Source organism: Chionomys nivalis, chromosome 1 (genome assembly GCF_950005125.1).
Source record: "Chionomys nivalis chromosome 1, mChiNiv1.1, whole genome shotgun sequence".
Classification (NCBI taxonomy): Eukaryota; Metazoa; Chordata; class Mammalia; order Rodentia; family Cricetidae; genus Chionomys; species Chionomys nivalis.
In genome coordinates this window covers 90,612,649-90,626,485 of record NC_080086.1, presented here as the reverse complement: position 1 = coordinate 90,626,485, position 13,837 = coordinate 90,612,649, and the positions used below count along the sequence as shown (strand labels likewise).

Below are 13,837 nucleotides of genomic sequence, written 5' to 3'. Positions count from 1 at the left end.
AGGAGAGAAAAGAGAATCCCTAGCCTACAGCATTCTGTTTGTGTGAAGCCAATTAAGATGCTGCCTCTAGTGCTTGGAGCCACAGAGCCACAGAGACAGTTGCCATGGAAACCAATCCCCCCCCCCCCCCCCCCCCGCACTTCCAGCAGAGCCAGAAACCGCTGAGTAATGTGCCTGCAGAGAAGACCTGGCATAAACACAGCTTCTGCCTGCATTTGGGCTCCATTTTATGAGAAAAACAGACTAGAAATTATGAGGGAGACCATGATAGTATATATATGATTTATTTCCAATAACTTGGTATTTTATTGATCACATAAAACGGAGTGGGGGTCCTGATAAGTTTTTTAGTTCATTTGCCTTTGGTGCAAACAATGGATTCCAAAACACTGAGTAGCTTCTCATTTATATTCAGCTTAAGAAAAATCTCTAGTGTATTTTTTCAAAACAATGCTCCTGAGCCCGTGTGCTTTGAACGTTAACTGGTCCTGATTTGAGTTATTCCACAGTTTACTTAGGAGAATAAGTACTGAAAAATTACAGACTAGATATGGATTTCTTTTTAAAAATACCAATTTTGGTCATGTGAGTGATTGACGTTCAGGCTTCAAAGATAGAAAACAATCCTACATTACATAATTTTATTCATAACATAGCTTCTTGAAAAATCAGCAAATGGAAAAGGCAGAGCAAAGAACATCAAACTACATTTTCATGTATATTGAAATGTGTAGGATTATGTACCGTCTTTAAGTGTGTGGATAAAAACAGTATTTCCATGGCTCATGCTTCTACGTGATTATTTATAAAAGCAAAACTGAAGGAGTTCTCCATCCCCACCCCCATTACCGAAAGAGCCTCCCGATGACAGAGCTGTTGTAGCAAAGAAAGCAGTGCTGACTGAAGAACCCAAGCCAGTTGTATCTTTGCAACTGGGGATACAATTTCCCATTCTCCTCCGTAACACGGTACCCTGTAGGAGGCGACTCTCAAAACCGAACGCGGTCTCCCTGCTGCCTGCCCAGCCTATGCTGCAGTCTTCCAGAGGCAAGGCCATCACACATCTCTTGCAGGTGCTGCCGAACCAAGCCGGCATCCCTCAGAGAGACCGGAGATGAAAAGCATCACCACATCATCGAGTAACAGCAAGCACGCGGGAGAGATGAATGATTGGGTGGCTTAAGTTCCCTGGTCCCTCTAAAATGTCTAATATAGACAGCTTTGTGACACAGACCTTGGGGGAAAAAGAGCATCACGATTGGCCACACACCATTTTGTCTCTGTATCGTCTTGAAAACTGTGATCTAGATTCTGCCTTGAAAATGAACTGAGCTCTGAGGGCTACATCTTCTTACCCATCTGTGTGGGGATTTTAGTGCAGGTTGACTTTCGTAGAAAAATTAAACTCTGGTGAGTTCAGGAGCCTGATACAGACTCCTCTCTCCCATGATATTTTATACCTAGTCTAAAACTAAGCAAGACCCCTTTGTTTGGCTAGTGCAACAACGAAATCGAGCCCCAAACAGGTTATCACAGGAACACTGGCCTCTTTTGTGTTCGGCATCAATGTCTGAGACTGGAAAGTGCAGTCAGTGTCTTGAAGAACGTTTAGGCTCCTCAGCTGTCACCTGATTTTAAGATAGCATCCACATAGCTACGTCTGTAGTCACTCTGTCCTCAGCATACGCAAGTATGAGGCAGGGACTTAAAGTCTGTCAGCTGAGAGAGCACATCAACGAAAGGACTGCCCTGCCAACCCAGGCAAGTACAACCTCCATCTACCTGAGAGCTAATGGGAAATGCATCGATGGGAGTGAACAAGTGCAGCTTGGGAAACAGCCAAGGCAGCAAATGGTATGCCAATGCATGGTCACCATGTGGTGGGGGCCAGGGAGAGCACAGACCTCCACGGCAAGCAGGCTCTGCGAGCGAAGTCCTGAGCTTGTGTTTGTCACAGTTTTAGAATGGCCTCGTGTTTCTCAGATGTTGGGGAAGAACAGCAAGTTTATCTGTAGATGGATGTCTCTGACGGCGTGTCTGCTCACTGCTCATGGCAGTGAAGTTCCTACTGCAGTATGCTTTGATATGGGTAGGAATCCTGACTCTCCCATTATAAAATTTCTAAGTCAGGTCACACTGTTGCCTTCCACGCAGGCAGTTTCTAAGGCAGGCAATGGAAGCAGGAACCAGTCTGTTGGCTCAGAGGCAGGAGACTGCCTGCTTCCTAGGTCCATCTCCAAGGCTGCCTTCCGGAGCTGATCTTTCCTGGGATCTTTCCACACCAGCAGTCCTCACATGCACTTGGAATCAGCGTCTCTTTTGCTGATAAGCACCTCCAGCAGCCGTAACTTGGCCTTTATGTGCTTGTATTCGCTATATTCCTCAGCCATCGGAGTGCGGTCTTCCTTCTGGACATTTCTAGAGGAAGCAAAGGGAAGAGGAGCTGAGGCTCGCTTTCTTTCTGTTCTAGAGGACAGCATGCATCAGGAATTACTATCTGGAGACTACATGTTTTATCAACCTGCAGAATCAGTGTTGGTAACTGGGTCTTGGTATCTAGATGGGCTGATTTAGACAAATGAAAAGTGGTTTTTCTCTGGAGATACCATGCTTCTTCAGTGTCTATAAAGTTAATCTAGGATCTAATAGATCATAAACAATTAAGGAAGCAGGAGGATTTTTTTACTGATTGGTAAGTATGATTTCACAGTAAGAGTTTCTCCAAAATAAACAGATTATTTTGTTTGCTTTTTTATTTTTGTTTTTCAAGACAGGGTTTCTCTGTGTAACATCCCTAGCTGTCCTGGAACTTTCTCTGTAGACCAGGCTGGCCTCAAACTCACAGAGTTCCACCTGCCTCTGCCTTCCATGTGCTGGGATTAAAGGCATGCACTACCAAACCAGGCAAACAAATATTTTATTCATTCTTGACTTTCTTGGGGTTTCTATTGCTGTGATAAAACATCATGACCCAAAGCAACTTGAAGAGAAAAGATTTTATTTCAGCCCATCATAAAGGGAAGTCAGGTAAGAACTAAAAACAGGAATCCAGAGACAGGAACTAAAGAAGAGGCCACTATGGGGGATTGCTGCTTCGTGGCTTGCTCCTTTTGACTTGCTTCTTTTTGCTGATTTCTTATAACACCCAAGACCACCAGCCCAGGGGCAGCATGCCTATATTGGGTCAGTCCCTCCCACACCAATAATTAATTAATCAAGGAAATGAACTACAGGCCCAGTGAAGGGAGGGCATTTCTCAACTGAGGTTCTCTCTTTTCAAATGACTCTAGCTTGTATCAAGTTGATATAATACTAAACCGCACAGTTGTTAATATTTTCTCATTTTATATCTTTATCTAATCAACCACCAAATTTCTCTTTTTAAGGTTTATTTATTTTATTTTATATGCACGAGTGTTTTTGCATGTGTCTGTATTCTTCCATCCAAATTCAGAACAGTAGGTGAGTTGTGTGTATGTGTGTGTGTGTGAATCATTTATTGAAAGCAACCAATAGGTTGAAAGCAAAACTTAAGGAAAACAAGTATCTACCATAAATGTTGGCCTCAATCTGCAGATATAGATTGATAACATTTGTTTGTGAATTAAAATGCTATTCTGGGCCATTATGGTTCATAAAGTAAATTATTTCCTTGTAAACTCTGGCAAAAAATTAAGAGCAGTGATTCCTCATCCCCTTCCTAAGCCATATTTTCTGTGATGTCCAGTAAATGTAGAGGAAAGAGCTTTATTAGGGACAGAAGGAAGACACAAGGGGGAAAGTGGAGGATTCACAGTTGGGCTCACTCTTGGTTTAAGCTCCTCTAAGACAGTCTTTTTTTCCCCCTTCAATGTGGCACCAATGCAATTTATAGCTTTTTAAACCTTCTGTGGGCTCCACAATATATAGTTCATGTATAGAATTCTGTGCACAACATGTGAGAAGTATAATATAAAAACAAAAGGCATACAGACTGATAGATCAAATAAACACTTTAACAATGAATAGTAAATTGACTTATGTTGGCTATTATTATTATTCTAGGAATTCCTTCTCTTGTCTGCATATCCATATTCTAAATAGTCTGCAATATGTATGGGGAAAGACACGAGCATTTAGGTATGAAAATGTAAAAGTCTTGAGACAAATCACTATACAGTAGATCCAAATTAGAGATCCTAAAAAATGAATATACATAATGTTTAAACCACACAGTCCCGATGTCAAAGTTAATTGCTAGAATTCTTTTATTTCTTCACACTCTAGGACATGAAAGTACTCTGAAAAAACTCCATAAAGTTTACCCAGTCTGGAGGAATGTAAAACCACTTTAGGAAGGCGAAACCTGATTCCACGTGAGGGACTGGTGGTCTTTTTCCTGAGTTCCCGATGGAATGTGAGAAGACTCTGTGACAAACACTTCCCCAGCATGTTTAATAAACAGACAATTCAATTACACCTTACAACTCACTGGCTAGAACAGGCAGATCCATCCCTAACCGCTTCTCACACACCACTTCTCACACACCGCCTTCTCTCAGCCCTGGTAGCTATCGTCTTAGTTCTCCCAGTTCTGTAGTGCCCCCGAGTGAACCCAGGATTTTGTACATACTGAGCCATACCCCCAGTCCATCTTTGGGTTTTAAACTGTGGTTAACTCCCCCCTTATCAATCTTCTGCCTCTTGTTTCCTGAGAAAAAACTCAATGCTGACAATCTGAAATTCAGTTCCAAGCTACTTGTTTTTGCTGAGAAGCAAATGTGACAGACTAGTTGTGTATCAGTAGATCCTGTACAGGTCCTGTGCTCTGTATGAGAAGCATTTCATCTCAAATACACATATAAATCTCACAGTGTCACTGAAAAATCTCTGAGGGTCGCTTGGCATAATAAACCTGAGGACCTGGTTACAGGGAGAATGTAGCGAAGTTCCCGCTTTGGAAAGACTTCACAGATGGGACGGAGACAGAGGGAGGGCCTGGAATGTGGAATATAGGTGAAGGGAAAAGGAAGAACAGAGAGACACACATACCTCCCATTCTGTCTGAAAAAATTGTCCTCAAAATCATGAAGTTTCTTTCGAATCATTTTCTTTTCTTCTCTCATTTCCAGAAGGTATTCCAAGAGCTCAGGTCTAAGAAGAAAAATAAATTACAAAAAACTTAAATATGAATTGTTATACGTGTAATGGGTATGTGATTGGGTGGGAGCTGAGAAGAAAAGGGAACAACTTAAAAGTCATGGTGGCTGCTTTCTCTTGAATGCCCACGTTCTGAAAGGAGGTGAGGCTCCAGGGGTCCTAGGGGATCTTGCTACTCCCGAGTTATTAGATCTTATGAAACCCTACAGCATTTAGTCATATAATTTTTTTTTTTTTAAAGAACAAAGTGACGTCTGTACTCAGGGCTAAATGAATTGTGGTGGACAGAGCCACAGTGTCATTCAGAGACCTTCTGCTTGTTTAAGCAAGATCTCAAAACTTCCTCAAATAATCTGCAATAAAATATATGAGAAACCCGATAAATTGTCAACATTGAGCTTTTTCTTTCCCTCTCTCCCTCTCCTGTTCCCTCCCCATCTCTCCCACCCTGCCTTCTGTTCTCTCTCTCTCTCCTCTCTCTCTCTCTCTCTCTCTCTCTCTCTCTCTCTCTCTCTCTCTCTCTCTCCCTTCTGCCCTCCTTCTCTCTCACCCTCTCCTCCCTCTCTCTAGATAAGGTTGTACTCTGCAGCTCAATTTACTCTGTAGCCTAGGTGCCTCAAACCCACATATTCTTCTGCTTTAGCCCCAGGCCCATCTCTCTGTTTTGTTTTGTTTTTTTAAATCATTATCTTCTCTATTTAAACATACTGTAGGTAAGTCATTTGAGATTTTTTTGGCCAAACTAACTTTTATATTGTTATTTTTCACTGAGTCACTTTAATGCCACTATCCAAACAACATACATTGATGCAGAGTGGAGGTTTGAAAGGCCTGAGTCCTGGCTGCATTTTGATGGCATTTTGTCATCCATTGGTGAGATAAATCCATCAGCATCATCTTCAAGCTGCTCCAGAAAACAGTGTGCACTGCAGTCTGTTTTCAGTGTGACAGTGAAGTCTGGCTTGGCGGAGCTGTCATCCTCTGACGCATCCTCTTGTTCCTAGAGATAAATGGCAAAAACAAAACAAAACAAAACAAAACAAAAAAAAACAAACAAACAAAAAAAAAACTCTGAGCAAGTTTTGGAGTATGCTTCCATTACACGTGTCATTCAAAAATCACCTAATTAACAATATTCACATGGTTTCTTCTCTATTTTATTAAAATGGTGGCACCAAGACTAAGTATGGAAGGCCAAGCTGGATAAAGCCAGGAGGCACTTTCTACCTCAGCAGGGCTTTATGTCTTTAATCTCTGCTTGGCCCAATGAAACAACGCTTCAGCATTCTTTACAATATAAATTGTTTTAAAATGTCAGACAAAACTTGATTTTTAAGTAAACAATTGTAACATTTCTTTTTGTAAGTGGAAGTTAACAGTTCCCACCTATGCCGGTTTTACAAAACACAACTGAGGCAGCACATACCCAGAACCTGGGGAGACACAGCTGGCAGGCAACACCCACCGGCCTCCCTCTCCACTTCTACCTCCTCTGGATGAGGAAGATGAAGGAGAACAGACCCAAAAGCCCAGGCAGAGCTTGGGTCTGAATATACTGCTTCAGAGCTTGACCAAAACCTATGCAGAACAAGTGTCTGGTCTAGCAGTTCAGATTTCAAGGAAAGCTGTTAGCAAACATCTTATAGCTGTAAAAGGACACCAGGGAAAGCAAGAAATAAGAACGTAAGACTTCATTTCTCAAAAGTTCTACTAACAGTCTCCAGAGACACCACACACACACACACACACACACACACACACACACACACACTGTGCACAGACATAGTAAATAAAATCTGAAGAGTCCTCCTAATTATATTCCAAGTCTGGAGAGAACTTGAAACACCCTGATAATTTTTTCAGATGAACCTAACAAAACTACTCTTGGTGGTCTTGGAAAACCATGGGGAAAATTATATACCAAAAAATAGACATTGAAACAAGCTCATAATGGTAGATATTTAGTATAGCCCCCAAATAATGCATATTTGGGAATGAGCCAGTGACCCTAGTACTGGCTCCTTTAAACCAGTTATCCTTTTTTGATAGGACTGATGTGTTATCTGGATTTTCATAAAGAACAAAGTGCCCAGAGATCCACCAAAAGCAAAGGTGACTATTAAAATTTCAGCCAAGATGGCGGCATCAACCTGAAGGGAACAGTCCAGAGCAGGCTCTTTGCCCGAAAGCACCAGTCAACAGCCATTAGTTACGTAGATAGTGATAGAAAGGGAGCAATCCCCATGCACATCAGTGACAGAGTGGACATGACATCCAGCTTTCTGGAATGCAGAATCTCTATTTAGGTTACTACATATAGCTTGATAACAGTATAAAAAGAAGCTGGAAAGTTCAAGGTTCTCTAAGTAGGTTAGGAAAAGGAAAATCTGGATGCATAGTCAATAAGAAATCCACAGACAAGCATCATGGGATCACAGGATCCCTCAGCACAATGGGAATCACATAGAGATGAGTCACGGACAGTAAGTCTCAATGGTGTGATTTTATCTTTTAGGTATTTGCAATATCTAGAGACATTTTTGGTTGTCAGATCTAGAGAGGGGGTGGTAGCAGCTTGTGGCTGGAGACCACGAGTCCTAGGAAAGATCCCACAGCAGTTACCCTGACCCAGTGCTAAGAATTTGACCAGCGAATGTCTAAAATGAGTTGTTGACGGAGTGACAGTTACACATAGAGACAGGGTTTTGAGACTGGACAGGGTCTCTGCCAGCAGGTAAAGTAAGGCCTGGCTTTTGCTCTGCTGTTCTGGCTAAAACTAGATCTGGGGAGACACAAATGAACTGACTTGTGCGTGTGCCCCAGAACCTGGGACTGCTGACGGGCCACATTCCACGGAGAGCAGTAAGAGCTTAGAGAAAAGTTTCTAAGGCCAGGAGCAGGGTGGGAGGAAGTGGCATGTGACTATAAATGTGTGAAGAACTATAAGAGAAGCAGCCATGTGTGTCTTCCCTGGCCTTCCAGAGTGGGGCAAAGTGTGTATGTAGAATGTAAGGGGCTATATCAGCTACAAAACATTAGTGTTCACTGTGGATTATTTTACACTTATCAAAATAACACATTGTAAAATTGCATGATATATAATTGTATTTATTTTGTCATTAAAGCTGGTTAAAAAGCGAAAAAGGTGTTCGCTGCTTTTGTTACTCAGTTCATGCAACACGCAGCCCCCTCCTCCCACTGCTCTGAAAGTGCCTGTCTTGAGAACAGAATCCTACTCCATCTTGTTTTAGAGGGTTCCTGGAGTGGACAGGAAGATTCTCTGGGCTTTTTGTGGGTTGAGGGCCTTCAGAACTTTCAGAACTGGAGCTGGCTCTATTTCATACAGGCTAGTTTCTTCCCCAAAGCAAGCATAACTAGGGACAAGTTTTAAAGAAACCACTTAGACTTGGTCTTTTCACCTCCAAACACAGTAAATTGTAAGTTGTATTAGATCTCCTATGTGTTATCAAAAACACACTAGTGGCTATGTCTGATTAGAAGAAATGAACCAAAGACAGCTGTATTTACAAAAGCAATGTAATCACTGCAAAATTACGTATAATTTTGAGCACGATGGAGCCAGTGGGCAATAAGCCACAGCCAAAATATTCTCCTTTAAAAAGTTTTGCAAAGGAATAAGCAGGGGTAGATTGTCATTGTCCACGAGGAGTATCATCAGGACACCTAGCAGTTACTTAATGAGGTGATTATTAGGTGTCACATCTTGCACGTATTCAAGAGCATGTTTTTACCTGGTAATAAGCCCATTATAAGCTGCTGAGAGAAGCACGCTAATTTTCGTATACAAACTGTCCAAATTTGCCCAATTACCAAGATTCAGATCATCTGTGAAACTACCAGATGGAGAAAGCGTGTTGCCTTTCACTGATATCAAAGCATATTGTAAGAAAATAACTGTAATTTTGGAGATCTAATACAGCACACCAGCCCTGATGTTCCAGGGCTGCACTCATAATTTTGGTTCTATTTAGCAATGCCATTAACAGGCTCTGTCTGTCTCATACCTTAAAATTGGGTATTGTCTTGAGGGTTACCTTATTTCAGGCAAGGAAATGAAGCTTCCTATTGATCATCCTCAATAGATTATTCTGAGATAATCATTCCTAACCACCGGTAATAAATCACCACTCTCGCCTTAGAATGTCACAAAAATATGACAGGCTCTAAAATCTCACTTCTGTCTTCTTTGGCCCTAACTAACTTTTAAATTGTAAACATTATTTTTAAAACAACAACAACAACAAACAAGGTGAGAAACAAAACATTCTCTGTGATCAAAGTAAAAGCAAAACAGAACAAGTTAACAAAGAAGAGAACGGAAGGAAACTTCGGGAATTGGCAAGGTTATAATAATATAAGTAGGCCATGAATCTCCACAGCTGTCTCGGGAAGCTACTGCTTTGTAGGGAATGCCTACTAGAACCACTGCCCAGGGACTGTCACTCCAGGTGAGGTTAGCAGGGTAGTGTTAGCACCAAGCTCTTCACCTTTATCTCCTTGAAGAAGGAAGCAGTTTCACCCTCGATAATCGGCTGCAGCAAAGGGCTTCTCCGTTTGCTGGAGGGGGACCCCTGTGACAAGCATTAACAAACAGGATATATTATGAACTGCTTTTCCTTGCCTTATAGCTCTCAGACCATTCAACATACCAGTATTTACTACATCTTATAACCATTTCCCACCCACCAATAACACCCCTCCCAAAACCTAATACAAAGTTCTGCAGTGCCCACACATACTAAAGAGAGGACAGAGTAGGATGTAATAGGATGTAAATCTGCTTTACAAACCAAACTCTCAGGAATCCCCCAAGGAAAGCACTTACCCACACCCCCTCCTCCCTAGCTCCAGCGACTACACCTAACTGTAATTGGCAAAGGACAGGAGCTCAAGGTCACACAAGCCTGTGGCATTCACTGAACTTCTCTGTTGTACATTCACCGTATTTAGGAACCCTAAGTGTTCTTAATTGGTGAGAGGCAACGGCTCCTTACATTAGTCATCTTATTAATCAGTTTATTCTGCAGGAAGTTTGCAGAAGAGTAACACTTTTTAATTACACCTGCCTACAGTCGCTGGATTCTCCCTCTTCCATAAAAATAAGTGCACTACTAAAATAAATGTGAGAGAAGACTCTAGGCTTAGAAACAAAGAAACGAATAACAAGATTTAATGAAGCACTAGATAATAGTAGCAGCTAAAGAGAACAAGCCTTTTAGTTGTGATATCAAGCCAAGGCTGTGACATCAGACAAGGGCACCGACTGAATCAGGCAATGCTGCTGTCCGAGATGAACAGGCATTACCAGCCCCGCAATATCTAGCCTGGGGAGGGGATTCTCAGGTAAAAGACTTCCCACAGCCAGAGAGGAGCTGTCATTCTCCCTTGACTGGATCAAATCCAGGTGCTAACAGCAGTTATATCTCAAGACGCCGGCCATAGTAGGCAGCTTGTCAAGCACCAGGGCTCCCACTCTCTCCTTCTACTCCCTTTCCACCCCCATCAGCTGCAAAACAAGGACCTTCTCACTGGAGCTCTCTAGAGGGTCCTCCTCGGACCAAGTTCTTAGGGAGTCATCCCTCAGTGAAGGGGGCTAGACTGTAACAGAAATCAGAAGGCACTCTTGGGAATGAAGAGCCTGGAGAAGGTTCAGTCTTACCTCTTGTGCTGTGTCTCTAAGGAATGGGTTTAGGTGCTGGTCCCATGAGTGCCAGAGGAATGTATATATGATCAAGTCATTCCTCAGGCGGTAAGACATGATATACATGGCTGGTTCAATTACCACAGCCTGACCATTAGTGAGAATGACAGGTAGGGTCCTACATGCATAGGTGGGGCTCCTCCAATAGAAAGGGGGGGGGGTTACACTCACAAAGATAGCATGGTCAGAGCCCTGTGTTGGTGAGTTTTTGTCAATTTGGCACAATCTACGGTTGTCTGAGAGGAGGGAGCCTCAGTTGAGAAAACGCCCCCATTAGATTGGTCTGAAGCATATCCGTGAGGCATTTTCTTGACTGATATGGGAGAGTCCAGCCCACTGTGGGAAGCATTACCCCTGGGCAGTTGGTTCTGGATTCTATGAGAAGGCAGGCCGAGTAAGTCAGGGAAAACAAGCCAATAAGCGGTGTTCCACTGTAGCCTCTGTATCAATTCCTGCCTCTGGGTCCCTGCTTCTGGGTTCCTTCCCTGACTTTCTTTTATGGTGGACTATTACTTTAAGCTGTACTAAACCCTTTCTTCCCCAAGTTGTTTTTCTAGTCATGTGCTCATCACAGCAGTAGTTGAAACCTAACAAAACCAGGTGTTCTTAGAGTAGCCAGTGGCTGCCAAAGGAAAGAGAAAGAATGCACTCACCATGATGGGGACAGCACTGGCCCGGGACAGGATCTGTTTGACCAGTCGGTACCTATCATACAGAGGTTTCATAATCTGACGCTCAGTCTTTGTTACCTGAAAAGTAAGACCAGGACAAGTGAGAAGCCAGCTCCCAGGTTATGTTGTCCCTTGTCCCAGCATGCTCTGGACTTTTGTGGCCCTAAGATGATACATTTTACAAAACTTAGTTAGACTGTTATTAGTCAATAATATTTAGCCAATAAATAAAAATACTACAGGTTTATCCTGCCAATCATTGGAAACCACCCATTAGTATAATTCTATGTCTGAATAATGTGCTATGTTCTTAGCCTACTATGGTAAGTCTAAAACTGCTACTTAAAACTCAAGGTGGGTGGCTGTCGAGATGGCTCAGTGGTTAAAAGCATTAACTGCGTTTCCAGAGGACCTAGGTACATACAGCAGTCTGCAATCATCTGTATCTAGTTCCATGGGACCCAATGCCTTCTTTGGGCCTCCACGGGCTTCAGGTATGTGTTCACATGGTGCACAAACATATATGCAGGCAAATTACCCACACATGTAAAAGTAAGTAAATAAAATTTAAATACCTGCACCCGCCAAAAAACGAAACCCAAAACTTCTTAAGTGGTGATGATGTGAGATGACCCAGCAGGTAAAGTTGTATATTTGCCAAGCCTGATGACCTGAGCTTGACATCCAGAACCCAATGGTAGAAGGAGAATTGACTCCCACGAGTTGTCTTTTGACCTGTGTATGCTGTGTTTTGCCTCCTCCCAATAAATAGGAAAATGTAAAAAAGAATCCAAGAAACTCAAGGTTCAAAATCTTGGAATGGTTCATTATCTGTCTCTCTTTTTCTTCTCTCTCTCTCTCTCTCTCTCTCTCTCTCTCTCTCTCTCTGTGCAAATGTTTCTATTATAATGCTTGTCATATGGTACTTTAATCAACTCATTCAGCTGCAATTCTTTCATATGAAACGGTTCCCTCTTAAAAGTATGGTTCTAGCAAACAGAGAGTATTCAAGGAACTTCTGTTGCTGGAATCCATCGGATGATTCATCCTCATTTCCTTCATCTGGCACGCGGCTCAAAATCTCTATGCAGCAAGAAAGAATCCAATCCAGTTTCCTTGTGTAGGATTTGAAACCCTTCATCATTTATGGCTTCTCTCCTCTCCACTGTACTTCAAACTCCAGAAATAGACTAGATTATTTCATACCTAATTATGTGTGATTCCCTTTACAAGGAAGGGGCTTTCTCTCTTCTTTATTTGGAAGTTGCAGATCATAAACCAACTCAGTGCAGCCCTCTTTCCTTGTGCCCCGTCCTGAAGAGTGATTCTGTCCTCCATGCCACCACTGGTGCTGGCTGCCTTTCTGTCAGCTTAACACAAACCACAGCCATTTTTTGAAGGGAGACCCTCGATTGAGGACATGCCCTGACCAGATTGGCCTGTGGTGCATTTTATTGACTGATGATTGAGGTGCGAGAGTCAATTCATTGTGGGCAACACCACCCCTGGGCTAGTGGTCCCTCTCCCATACCATTAAAAACAGGCTGAGCAAGCCAGTAAACAACATCTTTCGTGGCCTTTGCATCCACTCCTGCTCCAGGTTCCTGCCCTGTTTGAGTTCCTTCCCTAACTTCCCTTCATAGAAGACTATATGCTGTAAAATGAAATAAAACCTTTCCTCCCTAAGTTGCTTTTGGTCCTGGTATTTATCACAGCAATAGAAACTTTAACTAAGACAGCACACCCTGTTCTTGTAATGCCTTGTAATTTCAAACCCTTTTATATTTTTGATGTGGAATTTCCCTCTGTATGCTGTGAATATGTTTTATTGCCATTGGTTAATAAAGAAGCCGCGTTAGCCTATGGCAGGGCAGAATATAGGTAGGCAGGAAAACTAAACTAAATGCAGGGAGAAAGAAGGCGGAGTCAGGTAGATGCCTTGAAGTTGCCCAAAAAACAAGATGTGAGGTAACAAACCATGAGCCTCCTGGTAAAATATAAAATAATAGAAATGGGTTAATTTAAGATGTAAGAGCTAGCTAGGAATAGCCTGAACCATTGACCAAACAGTGTTGTAATTAGATTATTTGGGTGATTATAATGGCTGGGAAATGAAAGTCTCCATTTCACATAATGGTGCCCAATGCGGGGCATGAAAGAGTCTCTCACAGGAATGTTAGATAACCTTACCTTGTGCCAGTATTTTGTAAGTCAGCCATTGGAAATTACTTTTTTTTTTTTTTTTTTTTTTTTTTTTTTTTTTTTTGGTTTTTTGAGACAGGGTTTCTCTATGGCTTTGGAGCCT

General features: G+C 42.2%; 1 protein-coding gene across 1 annotated transcript in view; it reads right to left on the bottom strand.

Annotated features, from left to right (window-relative positions):
- Positions 1 to 248: 248 nt before the first annotated feature.
- Positions 249 to 13,837, bottom strand: part of Fam13a (family with sequence similarity 13 member A) — an 88,624-nt gene continuing 75,035 nt past the window's right edge. The window contains exons 14-18 of the mRNA XM_057770136.1: positions 11,515 to 11,610; positions 9,648 to 9,731; positions 5,943 to 6,139; positions 5,032 to 5,133; positions 249 to 2,418 (exon numbers count right to left, since the gene is read on the bottom strand). Coding sequence (XP_057626119.1) covers positions 2,292 to 2,418; positions 5,032 to 5,133; positions 5,943 to 6,139; positions 9,648 to 9,731; positions 11,515 to 11,610 — 606 coding nt within the window. The 3' untranslated portion in view covers positions 249 to 2,291. The remainder of the gene's footprint in view (positions 2,419 to 5,031; positions 5,134 to 5,942; positions 6,140 to 9,647; positions 9,732 to 11,514; positions 11,611 to 13,837) is intronic.